An 18,936-nucleotide genomic window follows, 5' to 3' on the forward strand; every position below is an offset into this window, starting at 1 on the left:
CGGTTCGAACTCCCTCGATCGTTGCCCGACACGATCGTAAATGTAATGGAAACATCGATTTCGTAGAGATCTCGGAAAAAAAAAAGAGATTGCAAGAAAGTTCTCCTGCAGAATGCGAAACTCGTTATTCAAATCCGTAAAACGGTTTCTCGACAAGCAAACGTGATCCAATGTAAACACATCAACATTACAGAACATTCACTAACTCAATTTGAAGAAGCGACAGGTGAGACGAGCAGAAAAGATCCGCAGCAAGATTCCCACTAGAAACGATTATGCGAAATCCCTAGGACCGCAAGAGAAACCATGACAAAACCATTTCTCAAGTCTCTCTGCACCGGTTATTTTCCATACTTCGGTAGTATGTTAGTTTGGTAGTACAAAAGAGTTTAACAAAGAATATCGACACGTGCAGCACTTTAAACAATTGTTAATTTCCTCTAAATCTACCGTGTTACGCGAAACGGAACAACAGTGCTCTTTCACGACCCATGCATGTCATTTTCGCAGCTAATTCTCCAAAAACAATTTTCGGAATACATTACACGCGTACGCGTATTTATAAAAATACACTACCTTGGCTGTTAATAACTTTAAAACACCGAAAACAGTAAAATTTCCAAACGTCTGCGGACGACTTTTCGTACGATAATCCGCACAGCTATCATGGTTACGTTTATTCAAATGATCTTTAAAATGTTAAAGGTTGTTGTATAACTTGGCATACAATTATCGTTGCAACTCGATGGACGACTCATCGTAGAATAATAATGTATACGGCCTCTATCAGATACGTAACATGAACGAGTTTCCAAGCGATTTAAACATTTCTTTTTTTATTAATTTTCTTTTACCGATGTATATATTATATTATTTTTCATTACCTGCATTTACAGTCCCATTGACTAGTGATAATTATCTACGACCATTTTTAAAACTGTTGCAGGTTATGAAGTAAATTAATATTTATAAGAAATTCAATGACTTCCTATTGAATACTGAGTGTGTTCGAAAGACTTGATTATAAATTCAGTAGTTTTGACTAGATATTGACTGAAACAGTGTTTCTCAAACTTCAGGCCCGTTGTCAAAGGGAAGATCCAACCTATTCACCTCTGATTTTTAACTTCTCCGTTGCAGAATGATAGAATATAAACGACTACTAAGACTCGTAGAATATCAGATGTAAATACGCGATAATTTAATATAAATATTTATAGTTCGGTAAATATTATTAAACCAAAGCGAATAATCCATGCAAACCCGTGTTAAAAACAAATAAATATAATATATTCTAATACGGTATTAGATAACAGTACGTGGAAAGCTGAGCAAAGAGAATTTTTGGGAAAAGAATATACATTTGCTAAACAAAGGGAAAATTATACGTACAACCCCATAACGTTTCATGTATGGAAAAATTCTCTGTTTTTTGTTTTATCCGAAGTTTCTATCTCAGGAAATCAGGAATACAGATCTCCTCTGTCCTGAGTTTTACACCAGAACATTCAGAAGATCTTGGTAACGCGTGATCGATCGTTCGATCATTTTAATTTCCAATACCCTTTGACATCGAGAAACATGTTTTTGATGTTAATACTCGTATAGTATTCTGGTTTCTGAGACGAAAAAGAAACACTTCCTTACAATTTTACTCAATTTTTTTCAATAAAAAATAATAACTATCGTAGAAGTTAGTGATTGTGGCTGTCAATCTTCAAGCTTGAACGACAAAAAGCAGACAAAATCGATATTTCAATTTTGAAGTTCATTTTTTTAAATGTGAAGATTTTCTATTTTCTTTTAGTAGGGTCAGTTGTTCTAATATGGAATACGTTCCTAATTTGGAACATCGGAATATTAAAGAATCGTAATTTTGCCATCTATTGGGGATGAATGTAATCGATTACTAAAACCAAAAAACTATACTATAGGAGAATTACCACGGTATCTTCATCAAAAATTTACTCGAAAAGTGCTATTTCTCGTTCCGAAAACCCCGAAAACCACGAAGATTGAATATTCGAGACACAGGAACGGGACCTTCTATCATCCTGCGCGAGCACGTTAATATCGGAGGGGAACGGATCGGGGCCCTACCCGGTTAAGTGTTAAAAACCATCGTTCCCCGTACCCGGGCTCTACCTAGCCCCATAATGATTAGGGACCGTGGGTCTGACGGGCCGTAGTTCGACGAATCGGGTGGGAATCTTGCAGAGATTCAGCCTGCGAGCACAGCTACTCCGCTACGAAAAAGGAAGACGTGTCACGATCTTTTTGCTCTTTCGCTCTCACTTTCACACTCGTCCACTCTCTCGCGTTCCCTTTTGTTCAGTGCGTTCTGTTTTTCTTTTCGCTCGAATGATTGTCTACCGTTGCTACGTAGCAAGGAGGGCAGATAGGGCGGCAGGAGAGCTTTCTCCAATCGTTGGTGCGCCAGCACCGCGGGGCTGCTGCCGGTGTGCTGCTGATGGTGGTGTATCAGCCCGTTGCTGTCCTTGCTCTGGACACTTTTCAAACACATACCAGCCGCGGCGGCGCTGGTATAAGGATACGCCTCCGCGAAATTGTACGATGTCCCCGGATAACTGGCGGCCGCTGCCGCGACGTTCTGATACTCGTAAAACTGGGACGCAGCCGCCATCGCCGCGGCGTGGGTCAACTGTGTTGCCGGAAGCGGTACCAAACCACCTGGCGCCGCGGTCGCCAGGTATGGTGACTGATACATGTAACCCGGTGGCACCCTGAAACGAAAATTATTATCGGTTAGAAGGTTCGACACGGCCAACAGGAACGCAGCGGCACTCAGACATCTAATACAGAGAATATTCGTCGACTGATCTTGGTGGACTCACGTTCACGGTTACGACACTACGTCGATGTTATTGGTCAGCCGTTTTATCGTATTTGCTTGCTCCTGCAAGTATGCTAAACAATGCTAAATATCCCACTTTTGACCTAGACTCTGGTCGAGGCTTTGAACGGAATTTTTAACGCTATTATTGTCAAAGACACTCACATAAAATATACGTAAGTGCATAAAAGCTATAGATGCAAATGTTGTTGTCAAAACTAACTTCAAATAGTATGGAACGAAAGTGTTCTAGAATTCGATGCTAAAATGTAACTTTGATTCCTTTCACGAAACCCAATTTAAGTTATTTCAATAGGTGTACATTTTTTAAACTCACTATTTTTTGGGGGGCAGTCTGTATTACTTATATTATCGTTTATAAAATTGTTGATTCAAGTGAAGAGTTAGACACCCACTTAAATTAGTCAATTTATGAAAGTATGGCTCGAGTGCAAGATTTTAGTAATAATTTACTCGATTTCATTAACGGATATAGCAACGACCCACTCTCCTAAACTATTTAAAATGATGTTGAAGTTACTGAACTATGAAACGTTATTACCTTTCAAAAATACGTGACCAACAACATCGACTCCGTATGCTGTACTCGAGAATTTGACACTAGCATTTTATGGAAAAGTTTATTGCGGATTATACGGCGAAAAAGAAGCTTTCGAAGCTTATTCCCACGTTCAAGCAGTCCTCTTAGCGTTTAGTCCACCAAGTATGCTACATAATCACACTTGCTTCTTGAAACAACCTACGGTCCATAAAGTTCCTTGATCGTAAACTAATTTTTTGACTCGTTTCGAGTTAATCAATGAAACTTGATGAACACAGGAAGCTCCAACCGTACATTTATCTCTGTACAATTAAGGAACCGGGGATACAAGGAAAAAGAGGGATTGTTTATTCGTGTCAGTGTGTGTGCAGCATGTAAATAAAGTATTTAACAAATCGATTCGAAAACTTTTTGCAATAATAAAGTGAGAATATATCGTAGGAGAAAGAATTGTACAAATAAAATTACGATACTTTTGAGAGTCAAATATTTACTTTGGGAGTTGAATTATTGAAAACTACTATCTTTTTGTTCAAATCTAATTATATGTTCGAATTATCGAACTATTTAACACGGTCGAAAGTTCGAAACAACGTCAGAATAGTTAAAAACCAATTAGTGACGATGGTGTAATAACGGCCACAGATGTAACGATTTTTTATGCAATGATTTATACAACTATCGTTGTTACGACTGCTCAAACGATAATTGTAAATTGTGTGGGGTTGCTGTACTTATCGTATGGTCGTGTTGAATGGCAGTACGACACTGCCATAATATCTGTTATACTACTGGTTTGATAAACAATTAGAACATATGGAAGTGTTCAGCGACCGGTCGGAAAAATTCTCTGTACGAAGCACATATTACATTTAAAGGTAATAATTAAAATATTCAGATATAAACTATACACAAATATGTGTTTCGGTGATAGGACCAACTAAAAACTGTAAAAATTGTGATGGTCAAAACTATACAAATTCCTATGTACTACGATTAATATATAATACGATTGTAATCTTAAAATTACGTTTCTTAAGTGTTTCGTCTAACGATCGATTCAAGATTTATCGTTAGTCTGTGGCCCCTAAAAGTGTGCTGTGTTCGACGGGTCAAAAAATAGTTTTTCTTCCCGTTATTGGCGCCACCAGCGGAGAAACGACGAAACGCGACTACCATACCTGCGCAGGAGATCTCCTATCAGCTACTGCGCAAGTACAGTAGTTGCGTTTGAACGTTGTACCGCTGGCGGCGTTGCTAGCGAGAAGAACTATTTTCCATCCCGGTGTTTCGTGTATATGCATGTCGTCCATTGCACGAATAAAGGACACGGTTGGATCAGGATGGTTGGAATTGAAACGGCGGCGTATGAGATTGGTGTGGTATCACTAAGGCGTGACAAAAAAATGCGCAACAAATCCAAGAAAAAAGAAATCCTCAACGTGTCGGCAAAACAACAGCAAACCAACGACAAACGTGTATGTAGGTAACTCCACGAATAATAAAGATACTTCTCGACACACGGCACACGGCACACGATTACCTAACAACAACAACGTTAGTAGTACCTAAAAAGTCACAGGCCTAAGAAAGAAACAGAAAAATGATACGCTCCACGGCGGGTGTCTCTCTGTCTCTATCTCTTTTTTCCTCTTTTTCTTGTATTTCGACGTAAAATGATCGCGTGCAAACGTCCCCCTACCCATCTTCATCGTTTGATTCCCGCCTTCACGCGTTCCCCGATTCACCGTAACCCGAATGACCGAAAGATTCTTTTACAACAGGAGTAACACATCGAAATCGTTTCACCCTTTTCTGCAACGTTGCCGTTAATTCGATAACTGGTACCGCGGTGAGAAAGAATTTTCATCGACACGAACGCCTTCGTTTTAATTACCATCTATAATAACATTGAAATTAGAAATCTGCAACGCGAACGCTCCGTTCGAAACGTCCATTCTTGCGAACGAAAAAATATTCCACAAAGTCCTTTTTCGTTCCTATCCAAAGACTTTTTATTTAAAATATCAGATCAACCTATTGGAAAAAAAATATTTTTTAATACGTAGTTGACGCTACAAATTTAAAAGATATACTTAAAAAATGCTCGCTTTAATTTCCATATTCCTGTTATTTTCTGTATCAGGGACTACGTTCCCATTATATTGGCTATATTATTACACTAATTCTCGACCAAGGCGCGCCATTATGCATAAAGAATTCGTTACGTACGAAATGATATACAAGGTGCTCGAAATACGTCACCTTATCGTCGCAAACGATTATATCGCAGAAATGCAGAATGCTTAATGCACAGAGAAGGAAAGACCCGTTCAATGCCAGTGGGTGGGAATTTATTCTCTATGGTCGATTTCGATGGCTCGAACGAGCGAATTGAAAACCTTGTTTCCAAAGGACATATAAACACGGGAGACAGCCCTGAACTTTTTAACGGATCGATAATAGCCAGTGTCCAGTCCACGAAGGAAATCAATATGTTGTCCTGCGGCTTCAAATGATAGTCCGTTCGTCGGATTGGTGCCCACCGGACATAGACTATTATACTTATAGACGTTCGCGAAACGTTCGAAAGTACTCCCATCATGCGCGTGCCTTTCGATGCTTAATGAGACTAGGCCGCCAAATTCCCCCAAAATCCAATCCTCTTTGGCAATTAATTTCAACGAAACGAAAGTCCAGACTCTTTCTTTCGCGCAGTGTTTATTTACATCTAACGGAGTCGAAAGAAATTTCTTCGATCGCGTATGTATACGTGTGCGTTAAAAATGACGTAACGCGCGGCCATTTTTTAGAAATTTGATTTTACATCGATAACTCGAGCAGAAATTAAGAACTGCAGAAAATTAAAAAGTTACGAATGAACACCGTGTAGAAGAAGAATGTCTTGTTTTTTAATAAAGCGTGCACTTGACACTTGCCACGCCATTGGCTGAATTAATGTACAATACATTATCATTCGATACTGTGTAAAATAAATTATACCGAAGGTTGCTTCACTTTTTTGTTGATTGTAGTACAAACAAAGTTTAAATATGCGAATAATTGAATATTGCTGTTCCAATGTCATTATTGAAACTTTATGTGAATCCTCTGCGTTAATAATAATAGGTCTTTGTTGTATCAAGATCGTGTACGATTAAAAATGAAGTATTAAATTAAAAGAAGAGAACACTAATGTGTTGAACTAAAAATGAGTATACGTTTGATACAAACTTCAAGTACAGCTATGCTGTTGTTTACCCAACCTTGAATTATTAATTTAACCTCGCGTTGGAAAATAAATGTGGATAAGTTCCCTTATTCAAATGATTTTCAAATACTTCTGCCATAGCTTCTTTTGCTGAAAGTTTTTTCTATAGCAAGAAAAGTCCGAGCATATCTGATCGTCTTCATATAAATGTTAATCGATGAGAAGTCAATTTAATAAAGATTCGATCTGTATAGTGCAATGATTATAATATAATAATTATATGCAATATAACAGTTGTTCTTATATAATTGTGAAAAAGAATTTTCAGCAACGAATAAAGCAGGAAACAGAAGACAATCGAACGATAACCATACTCTAACGCGATAAGATAATTAATAATACGAGGTCGCATCCTCGAAGGAATTAATTCGTAGTCACGAACGAAAGTTTGAAAGAAATTCTGAAAATATTCAAAACCTACATGAAAACAAGAAGAGTAGGTACAACTGAAACGATTTGCAGAAGTAATCGTTAACCGTTCCGTGACAAAACGCAATGAACATTACACGATCAGAGCTTGCGACTATTTGATTAATATAATAATGGAATATTTTCTAGACATTCGAATGCTAAAAAAATGCAAATGTTCATAAAATAATGAACTTGAAGAACTCTATGGAAAAGTCTACAAATATCCCAGATATTCGATCAATGGACGACACGTCCAAATAGTATTCGAAGTCGAATTATCATCGTTGACTGAGATATTTAAATATTCGAATACAGAAAACATTCGATAAGCGGATCCAAAGCCTCGATCACGACGGATTTTAGATTCATGACTCCTCTTTAGTGTTACGTTGAATGGGTGTTAGGCCATCGTCTGTTATATATTATATACATATATATTTTTATATTTGTCTTCCTGTTTGGTGGACCGAACGCTTCGAAGATTAGTTTACCGGCGATCGTCGTAAAAATATTACGCTTGGCTCGTTACCAGATGGCTGCCAGATGCTTTCTCGGGCACTTGCAGCCAATTTCTTGGTTCTGACAATTTCCCTCGGCGAGAACTCCGCGCCAAGTTTACGGAAATTAATAAGGCGTTCAGCACCGCGTTTCTTTCGATGCTTGAATATTTTCGTTTGACCCCGACCGACGACAGAATATTCCGATTTCTGCAGAGAAGGCTTAACCGTACAGTGCATAATAATCCACGATCGCAACGACTCGTTCGTTTGTACAATTACAATCACTTTTTATTATTTTTTTTATCGTGATAATTAAGACATTCAACCTTTATTTTTTTATAATTCTTCCTGCATTTCTAACACCATTCTCTTCAGTGAAATTGCACAAACGAATAAAAATTCAACGATATCTATCAATCTTGAGAAAATATGGTCGTGTTACGTCGATGGTAGATTTAATTATAAATATTTATTCACACTTTCAGCGATCACTACCATGTTACGATATTTGGAATAACTTCGAAGTCATTAAATACTTGATTGTACAGCTTTGAAACTGTAATCATGATTAATTTCGAGGCGGACACATCGATGAGAACGCAATAAATGATTGTTCGTTAACTGTTTGGAAAAGTTCTTGATATACGATTAGTATTTGTGGAATGAATCATTAGAATGATTTACAATTAGCAAGAAGTAATTATAGATTTGTTTGCTCTGTGATGTCAATAGATAACAATCGAAAGGAATGTTCTTTATTTTTTGCTGTCGATTAGAACAATAGCATACGTTACGTTTATTGGTTCAACGTTTCGACCGTGTGGTTTCGATCGTCTGCGGTAATACATTTTTCTCCAAAGTAAAAACACGAAAAAGTATATTCCATTTATTGGATTCCATATATTGTCTGCGTACTGTTAATTCTTTGTCCCTGTTACATTACCGATTCTATTTTTGGATTTCAGTTTTGAAGCAATATGAAAAACACTTATTAAAACTGCCATCGACGGTAATACGTGTACTTATGGCAGTTGCGCCATTTGTTGGCAAGTCGTGGAATTGAAACGATCCTTTCAACTTACTACTCACGCGTACGACTGAAACGTTTATGAGCGACGCAAAAATTACTATAGCACGATACTTCAAGTTTCACAACTAAAACATATATTATTTTCTACTCAAGTATTTCGTAAATGATCAACCTTTCAACGCTGTTTACCTGCCATCATATTACTTTCATTTCGTCCGTACAGTACGCAGATCGTTAAATTTTACTGCAATTCTGCTCATCCACGGGGAAAAGAATTAAAAAATAAAAAACATTTTTCTTTTTTCGATAATTACTGTTTCAAGACTTGATACGGTTTATGATATAATTATTGTGAGATCGAGCTAAATGAATTTAAAATATTAAGAAAGAATCTTTCTCCTTTCGATGAATTTCAATGCATTGTTTAAACGGAATAGGAAAATGTGTTATTTTTATTTTCCTCCTTTGATAGTGATCCTAAGTAGACCTCCCTCCGATTTCTTTGTAAATATTAACACTAGAACTATCGACAATTATAGTGTGTTTATTTGTACCAAAGAAATTGAAACGATAGATACGCGTAGAAAAATATAATGCAATGGAAACAAGTGTTTATATATTCTCTTATAGAAAATTACGATTTTTCAAAAATTCAGTCGAGTAAATTTTTTACAAGTTTTATTAAAAATTACGAATCATTTTGACTGGTTTGGCAGTTCTAGCGTTAAACAATCGTCGAAACTTGAATATTTCCATTTCTAAGTATAATTGCTAGGGGTGGAATTCTCGAATCCTGGAGATCTCGAAATCTGTTGCGATTTTTTGTCAGTCCACGTTCGGAGCTTGTCTAGATCCGCCACCGTTACATAATTCAGAGTATAAAATTAGAACCGCGGATCGAACCTTGAGCGACTAAATAAATTTACGAAATTGCCTCCTCTAGTCTCGCGAGATCCTTCTTTTTTCGTTCCACCATTTTCTACCGAATTTATCTCGTCGGCGCATCTTTGCCGTGGCCTGTGCATTATGTATGACTCGCGTGTCCTCAACCCCACTTTTTCCACTCGGAGTGTTTTTATTTTCCTTCTGCCCCTCTCCTCCACCGCTTCTCACCATTTTTCTACATATTTATGCACACTAGCGCAGAAACGCGCGTGCTCGTGTTTATTCATGCTCTTCAATTACAATCACAACCGTCAGCATGACTGACAACCGGACGTGAGAAAATTTGAACGAACAGAACTATATTGATCTTGTACCAACAAATCGAACAAGCACACAAACTCGTCCGCACCATGAAAATTCTAAACTCTCCCGTGTTTACCACGAAACGGAGCGGGGACTCGAAAAATTGGAATATTAATTTACGACGATCGACAACAGTTGTTCTCAAATTTGCAGAATTATATCGATTATGTAACAACAAACTGTTCGATAATACAACGAGGTGGTATTTAACTTAAAATAAATTTGTATCGCGGATTAGATCGCGCATGTGCATTGCAGCAACAAGTAAATCGATCGTAAAATTAAATTTCTTACGATCGACTCGGTAATATATCGAAATCGATACGTCGCGTGACGACTGTCCGATTAAAAACCGATTGCAAATGCTAATTGTTTAATCGGTCTAATGGAAGAGCGATCGACGTGGAGAGTAATTGTTTGCCAGCGAGTCCAGCGTGACTATAGAGAAATAATTTCCGAGTAATAATGTTGATCGCTCGGCTACCTTCGTCCTTGGGACCATCGCGCGGAAACAAGGTGGCCGTTTTAATGGTCAGCGTAATTTTCGCGATGTGAAATTGCCGACAACGCATCGCGACCGGACTTACGTAGAAGCTTTCATACGATCGATGTTACCCACGGATACGCTGGTGTGCAGAAAAAACATACGTTCTACAATTTCTCGCGGGATTAAGCGCGCTCGTCACGTACCAACGATTAGAAACAAACGTCATCGGTTTCATTCGGCTTTTACTCGATGAGGATATAATAGAATTACACGTAACACATTTTGTAACACTTTGAGAGCCTCGACCATTTCCACTCGGAACAACAAAACGTAAACTTTGACAATAACTAAAGGTTCAACGAGAAACCTCGTACGACCGTGACTAGAATTTTTACAATTTTTTGTTCCACCCGTAAAAAAATTGCAAAATCGCGAACAAACGTTCTTTCAAAGTCGGATCTTTTTATCGTTTGTCGGTTGACAGAGTATAATTAGCTTTCATGGGTGAGAAGTAACTTGAAAGGACTCAAAAAGAGGACATGTAATCTTAAAAGAGTACGATTGTGGCGGTTACACGACACGCAACATAGTAATTCATAGACGACGGTTCTAAGACTTTGGTAGCTAAATATCTTGGAAATGATTAATTTTAGAACAGATGCATCTCGAAATGCATTAATCCGTTGTGCTCTGTCGCAAGGAACTGGACGATTCAAGAAAAAGTTCATCGAATGTCCTTGATTCCTCCATCTACGAACCAACCATAATTACCACAATTTGGTTACTTCACATCGATCACTCAGTATAATGATTAATTCCTATGTTCATTTTCTATCATTCTGATAGCTTTCATTCAACAAAATGAATAACTATTTCATTGAAACTTGATTCGAACACAATGTTTACTTTAGAATTTCCGAGCTACCTAACTTTCCTTGTTACTGTTTACCTATTCTATAAATATCAAGTTTCGGAATTAAAAGCTATCAATTATAGAATTGGTTTGATATTTTTATTCTTAAAATAATTATCGATTTCTGTTACCAAAATAATTCCTAACTGGCATTGGTATGTAAATAGTTCTTGTGCACCTTTCTCGTAATCTATCATCTATCAACATGCTTCGAGTTGTACCAAACAACCTGCCCTAACGACGATCATATTAGAGTCAAGTAAATATAATATTAAAAAATGGTTATTTATTCTTCTGTATGGAGATTCCAATTAATTCTACCTGTAACTTAAACGTCTCAAAGACACCAAGCAGGTGTGACTCGTAAATTTCATCGTCGTGTTTTTGCGTGCCGAAAATAACTCAATTCGTCGCGTAATGTATTAATTATTTCGTACGCAAACCCACCATCGAGAGTGCAACAACGAGATTAAGGGTGAGACAGGCGAAGGCGGGAACAAAGTCTAGAGAGACGCTGGGGAATAAAAAAGGAACGAAAGAAAGTCGTTTCAAAGTCACGAAGAGGTCTGCATTGTCCTTTCGTGACGGATCTGGGCGAACAACCTCGATTTCCGACGCAAAGTGGCCGCGCACCGCGATTAGGATCTACCGGCGCAACACGGGGGACGACGTGTGGACAAAGTTGCTTAATCGTCCCTCCTAATTCGTGCTTGCATGCACACCTCGAAGGACAGGCGCGGGCACAACGGTCGTTACGAGGCAAAAACGTGTGGGGAGTAGGAAGTGCGCTGAAAACCATTGAATTACCTCGCTCGATGACGAGAATCGACGACCCTGCGATTGAAAACCGACGCAATCCGTCGTGATCGTGTCGAGATCTTACGATTATCACGTGTTCAGAATTTAGATATTTTATTTCTATGGATATGATAGATTTTAAATATTTTAGAAGATATATTTGAATTTCAAAATTCGAAAGGTGTTGGAGTCCAAGGAAGAACACGAGTTGGTGGTGTAGACTGGTTTTATATGGACTACAGTTTTTACTGAACATAAGAAGGCCTTTTTTCGGGGTTTTGTCCCTATTTATCTGTTTGTAGTAAAAGAGGAAGGGGTGCCAGATAACTACCCTAGTAGCACATCTTGAATTCTAACTGCTTCGTGGTGATACAAAAATCATCTCCAGTAACGATATACAGGGTGTTCAGCCACCCCTGGGAAAAATTTTAATGGGAGATTCTAGAGCCCAATATAAGACGAAAACCAAGAATACTTTGTTGATGAAAGCTTCGTTAAAAAGTTATTAACGTTTAAAGTTCCGCCCGTAGTGAATTTTTTTCTAGAAAATGTGCAGGATTTCGGGGGTATGTCTTTTCACCAAAAATGATTGTAAGTGACCCCTGGAACTAAAAATAATTTTTCCAGAACGATTTGAAATTTTTTAATTTAATTTTTTAATAACTTTTTAACGAAGCCTCAATCAAGAAATTGATATTCTTAATTTTCGTCTTATTTTGGCTTTTAAAAATTTTTCCCAGGAGTGATCGAACACCCAGTGTATGTCTAGAGTTATATACTTTCCTGTTTTGACCATGGGTTCTACGAACTCATGGTGTTTATTATACAAAGATAAGAGAGTTAACTTATCTTACTAAACTTACTAAAGACAGTTTAGTAATCGAACTCAGACTGAACGGACTAAATATTCATACAGTTAAATATTGAAGTTTGATTTGATCATACAACCCATAGCCCTACAATTTCAACAGTGCAGACCACGTGTATACATAGGAAACCCATTTTGACTCGAATTTCGCGTTTATTCGTTGAATTTTTGTATTAATATCGTCGATTCGACAAACCTGCTCGGTATATTAATGTTTATTAAAAATCAGAATTTGACTCTGGAACGAAGTTTGCACGGGTCAAAATGGACCCGCAGACCCGGTGTCTGCCGATTGGGGATTACAATTGGAGCGTAGTCGCATTACGCGAGGGTTGGCTGCGATTGTTTCCCACCGTCCTTGAATCTGATAGCGGCAAAAACGTCCCGGAAGAGTTACACGCGAATTAACCAAACGAAGCTCTCACCGATTACAGACACTTTTCCGAGACCTCGAGAATCGTGCCGCATAATCTATATTAGTCGCGGTCCCACACGTGTGTGGAAATGTGGCGGCACGTGTGCCAGGTGGTCGGTCTGTAATTTCCCCTTTACGGTGCTCTCGCGTTGCGTGTCGATGAGTACCGTACCTTTCCTGCGCGTATAGATATACACTGTCGGTCAAAAGTTTGGAATCGACTGTCATTCTATCCTAAAATCGTCCTAGTCGACTTTCTACCGACGTTAACAAAAACATACTTCGTTTCAACAGACTTTACAATTGTAAAACATCTTCTCTATGATTCCAAATACCAGTTAAATTAAACAAAATCAAGGGGAATGAGGAGCCATCGAGGGTCCCGAAAGTGTCGTTACTTTAATGGTAAACAATTAGAAACGTTCAAGCTAGAATATTGCAAGGAGAGTCATACTGGCATGTTCAGGTATTGGAAGATGGAGAATCGCGCAGGGACGAGTATATGAGACTAAATATTATTTTTGAGCGAAACAGACGGCCAGAAGCCTCCAATGTACGCGTAGAACTTAATAATAGTAGACAGTATCCAGTATCCCTGACCATGGTGAAACGACCACTGCGAGAGCTGCCTAGTTTAAACAGCCTCGTAGCTGTTAGGAAACCAATGGTTTCGTACAAAAAAATCGTTAAATATGGTTGGAGCGGACGAGAAGTCGCCGTGAATTGGCACAGTGTCCTTTGATCCGGTAAATCGATGTGTAATTCGCCTGGCTGTTCCAAACTTTTGGTAGATAGTGTAGATATGTACGTGTACGCGAGACACCTGTACGCGTCGTCGCGATTCGATGTGTGGGTGTCGTGTACACATGTGTAGGTGGTGAGTCGATGCGCAGTGCACGGATTGCACGAGCGCCGGCGCCGTGGATAATCCAATGGGATGATCTACCAATCCTTGGAAAGCACGGCAGACCAATGGTGAGTACGAGGGTGGTTCCTCGATCAGTTAATTCTTTTGCACTGCAAACGCTTCGATATCGCCTGGCTATTCACGATATTCCGACGAAAGTAAGTACATAGAACGAAAACGGTTTGCCAGAGAAGTCGAAGGCTGACGGAAAGTGGAACGCGTCCATGGAAAGTAGTGGAGAGTATATGTATAAGACGAATCGTGTCGATCGTCTTGGGGGCTCTGCTTTTCTTTCTTTAACCCTTAACGGACAAAACGTTAAATCGACCAAGAAGTTATCAACGCGTGAATGAAAGGTAACACTTTCACTGTATTCGATAGTGAATTTTTTAAAACAAAAACTAAGCAACAGCTGTTCAATGGCTTTTTAGGGCTCGAAGACTTGGGAAGCTAATAGGCGAGAAGTTCGACTCGAATTTCGGAGAACGCGAGAAATAGACCATCGGAAGACGGATACAAGAGGGAAATTTCACGAACCACATGTCCACATCTTCGATTTCCATGAGACCATGTGACTAGGACCCAGAAACAGTGAGACAATGTTCTATTCATTGATCTAGATTCTCAAATGCGGTCACCAGATAGACGGGAAAAGATCTGGAGAGGAGTTAGGCAACGAAACGCAGAGCCATACTATTACAGAGCTGGTTTATATCGAATACGTAAATCTCGCCTCTCATCGATACGTTGAAAATGTTTTGATAGAACTGTTCGTTTCAATAAAAAAATTCTTATCAAACGAACGATGCAACCGTTTCTATTTAAATATTATTCGTATTTTTAATCAGAACGTGATTTTTATTGTCTACTCACTAACGCAAACGATAAGGCATTTTTCTACGAAAGTATACCGAACAGACCAGCCACGATATTTGATGATTTTTGCAACTGCAACGAGATACGTATTTTATTCGATTCCTTAGGTTCTACGCATCGGGTGTTCGTCGAATAACAAACAGCCAATGTTTATCTTTTAGTAATTCGTCTTCCTAGCATAGTCGAACGATCGATGGCGAATGTTCGATATTCCCCGAAATTCAATTACTGCTCCTTCGCTGTTCGCTGTAAACGACTGTGGAACGAACAGCACCTTCGATTCGTGTGTTTGGACTGCGTGTCATGTTATTTCAAAATACTGTTAAGGTTCGCGTTAAAGAACACGTGGCTGAGCTTACGCTACGTTCGAGAGGTACGGCGCCATTTTTGAAATCCTCGCTGTTACCCAGCATTGAATTGTCAGTCATCTGCACCTTCTCCAGTTACGTGCTACCACCCACCGTCTCCTTTCAACGCGTTAAATGCTCAGCAAGTTTTGCGTTACAGTGGACCCATTATCCAAACGTTCTATTATCAGTAAATTCCATTATTTAACCCCAATGTCCGAAACGTACCTTCTCTTATTATAAAACGAAATAATAAACTCGAGTCTCACACGTATTTAGTCCTCGCAAACCACGAAGTTTAAGTTATTATTTACAAAAGATACGTACATTTTGCAATACGTCAATTACGGTGGATCGTTCGAATCCTTCGATGCGGTGCACGAATATAAATCGCAAGTACTCTAGAACCGTGGTGGGGGTCGGAGTTAAAATACACTTCCATGGAAATGTCTGGAAACACCTAGCGAGAGTTGAAACGCGAGAACTGCGGAAGATGAGCTAATATTTCTGGGTGCAGGGTGCAACGATCTATCGAGACGATTCCCCGCAGTCGGTCGCGACGGTTATGTAAAAAGAAGAACCGACAAACTCGACGACGGAAATAAAAATTTATCTGTCGGAAGACGAATCGGTGACCGTCGTCGAAATGAAAAAACGATTATTTATGGTACCTCTAAAGATATCGAGGCAATAAACCGCGTTTCGAGCACGTGAGAAATCACGGTTCCGTGAAAACGCAACTCGAGACCCGTCGGTTCGGTAGGACTGCGACCGCCATGCGACGATTTCGAACACCAAATTCCGCGGATACGAAATTAGACGCTAGACGGGATCGTCTACTGTAAAATGGTATGAGTCTGGTCGCGTGAGTGACAGTGACAGGTGGATAGAAGCATCGACAATGAAAATAGAAACAGACGTTCTGCGCGAAGCGCCCATCGTAACTCTGCTTTCCAACTGTTTCTGCAAGACGAAATCAGACAGATGCGTGCACCTCTCGAAAGACTATAGAAAGCAGTGGTTAACGAAACATTTATAAATTATAATTTTCACTTTATTCCGTCGTTATATTAACGTTAGGTTCCGATTTTAATCCATAAACGCGAATTACTCGAGTACCCGCGTATGGAGGCTGATTAGTTTCGAGGGGGACGTAATGTAATTAGTTTTTCCTGCAGATGGACGCGCAATAATACATTTATAACGTCACACTGTCCAAATCTAGAATCAGATTGCACAACAGCAATTCGTAGAAGCTCGCTCTTTCACCTCGCCTCCTCTACTCGGGTACTTGAATTAGTATTTTTTCCACAATGTTTGAATAACTTTAGAATTGTATTTAAATACAGAGAAATTCTGAGAAAACTGATAAAATTTTATTCTAATTATGTAATAACAATTTACTCGTAACGTTCATTGAACAGTTGAAATCTTAATATCTACTCAATGACTACCGAATAAACACTCGACTATATTTTATTTTAGTGTTTTCTATCAGCTCGTCTCGTCGTTCGTGAATTCTAACTTTACCAACGCAAAGTACGAAATATTTGCGAATTGATCCGAGTTTGTTATTCGTTAATCGTGAATAAAATTTGCTCGACTCTGTTTCGCGACGCCGTGGCATAATAACACCGACGTTCAAAGAAAGAGGCAGATCAAAGGGGCCCAATTTGCCGGAACGAAGAAAGATGGCCGACGAAAGTGATCCTGGCGGAAATAGACATTCTTGTTAAGAGGCTGCTCTTTGTAACATTACCCTCGAAGGAACGACTTTAATTCGTGCTTGAAATCCTCTGGTAGGAGCCCTCGAGGGAATGTCTCGAACATAGAAGCTGACACGGGGGACAGGTGGATCTAAATAAAGACTGGACCAACGCCAGAGCCACTAAGATGGCCGAACCGACGCGAGGCGTCGTCGTTGTCGTCGTCGACGACGCCATCGTCATTGTCATCGTTGTCGTTTTCGTTGGCGGTCGGTTATGATAGCTTACGACACCAAGGATTTACTAGCACCGAGAAAAACCCCTCTTTAACGTATAGAACATGTCGCTCGCTCGGTGTTGAATTTCACTCCTCCATCTACATTCAACTAATTCGAGGACATGTGCTCCGCAACACGGACACGTGAGTTCGACGTAAACGATATTCTCGTCAATGTGTGTGTGTGTGTGTGTGCATACACGGACGACATGCACCGATATTCGTGCATCAAAACGACGCGTTCACCCTCGTAAGAATATCTTTCGTAAGATTTTTGTACGCACAGCGTCGATCGAATGGTTGCAGAGCATCGTTAAGAGGGTATTCCGATCTAAACCTTTTCAAATCTCTTTGGTTAATTCCTTTAATATCTGGTTATCAAAATGAACCATTTTATAATCTGGTTATCAAAATGAACCATTTTATAATTCTGCAAAGTACTGGACAAGAAAAGTCGAAATAAAGATGACACGTACGCGAATTGTACGACCAATTGTTTTTTTTTTTTTGCGTAGGAATCAAAATTATGATTTTTAAGAGGAAAACATAATATTCTACAATTAATTCTGAAATGTATTTTATAATGGAGAAAAGAATCAAAATGAATGTATACGAATTATAGAACCGCGCGTAACAGCACACTTTTGTCAGAAATAATAATTCTATTTGCTCCTCAAAAATTATAACATAACTGTGTAGTATAATATAAAAACGAGTTATAAGAAACGTGTACTAAAGAAACCATAAAAAGATATCGATTGTTACACAGGGTTATCTGGTGTGTTTTCCGTTCTCATTCTTGACGTTAAAAATAACCGAGGTATATAATTTTGATATCATTGTAGTCTACAACGAACTTTCCATTACTCTAATCTTGTATATAATAATTTAGTATTTATAATCTTACAAAACTTGTAACGGTTTACAACTTAACTTTAGATGAGTTATTATTCCTGTATTTCTATTTGTATGAATAAAAAACAAAGAAAAGAATGCAAAAAAATAGAACAGATCGAAACATAATTTAAAAATTGCGGAAAGAAGTTAGAATAACGTATGTTTCCTTAGTTACATCGTCTTATAATTTTGTTATATTATAATTGTTAACAGGTGGCCAATGCATTAAGAAATAAATAGAATTAATACTTCAGAGTGTACACTCACGTTCAAAGAATTTACACGTTAGTTTCGTTCACGAATAACGAATAAAAACATTCAATTCGTACACAAATTAAGTTTCGTTTGTTTTATTCGTTATCCGCGGATAAGTTTTCTCCAATTCCGACCAGGAGTATACAAATTTTAAGTAGAACGGATGCAATTACGTATATAATCTTCCTCTCTTCCGGTATTAAGAGATAACGAAACAAAACAACGTGTGTTCCTTGTTTTTAACAGTAAATTTTCACTGAAAAACCCTTGAGCTATCGTTAGATCAACTTCGAGATAATTTCTAAAAAAACTTC

The 18,936-nt window shown here is 38.6% G+C and overlaps 1 protein-coding gene across 2 annotated transcripts in view; it reads right to left on the reverse strand.

Moving 5' to 3' along the window:
* The window catches only part of LOC122401057 (RNA-binding protein 24-like), a 37,088-nt gene that overhangs the window by 3,251 nt on the left and 14,901 nt on the right, over nucleotides 1-18,936 (reverse strand). Inside the window, exon 5 of one of the 2 annotated variants that reach the window (XM_043402973.1) lies at nucleotides 2,527-2,744. In XM_043402973.1, coding sequence (XP_043258908.1) covers nucleotides 2,527-2,744 — 218 coding nt within the window. Of the gene's footprint in view, nucleotides 1-2,373; nucleotides 2,745-18,936 lie in introns of both variants that reach the window. The other variant, XM_043402972.1, reaches the window with a different exon arrangement.

Source organism: Colletes gigas, unplaced genomic scaffold (genome assembly GCF_013123115.1).
Source record: "Colletes gigas isolate AHSC1104 unplaced genomic scaffold, ASM1312311v1 Colletes_gigas_Sc00021, whole genome shotgun sequence".
In the NCBI taxonomy this organism is placed as follows: Eukaryota; Metazoa; Arthropoda; class Insecta; order Hymenoptera; family Colletidae; genus Colletes; species Colletes gigas.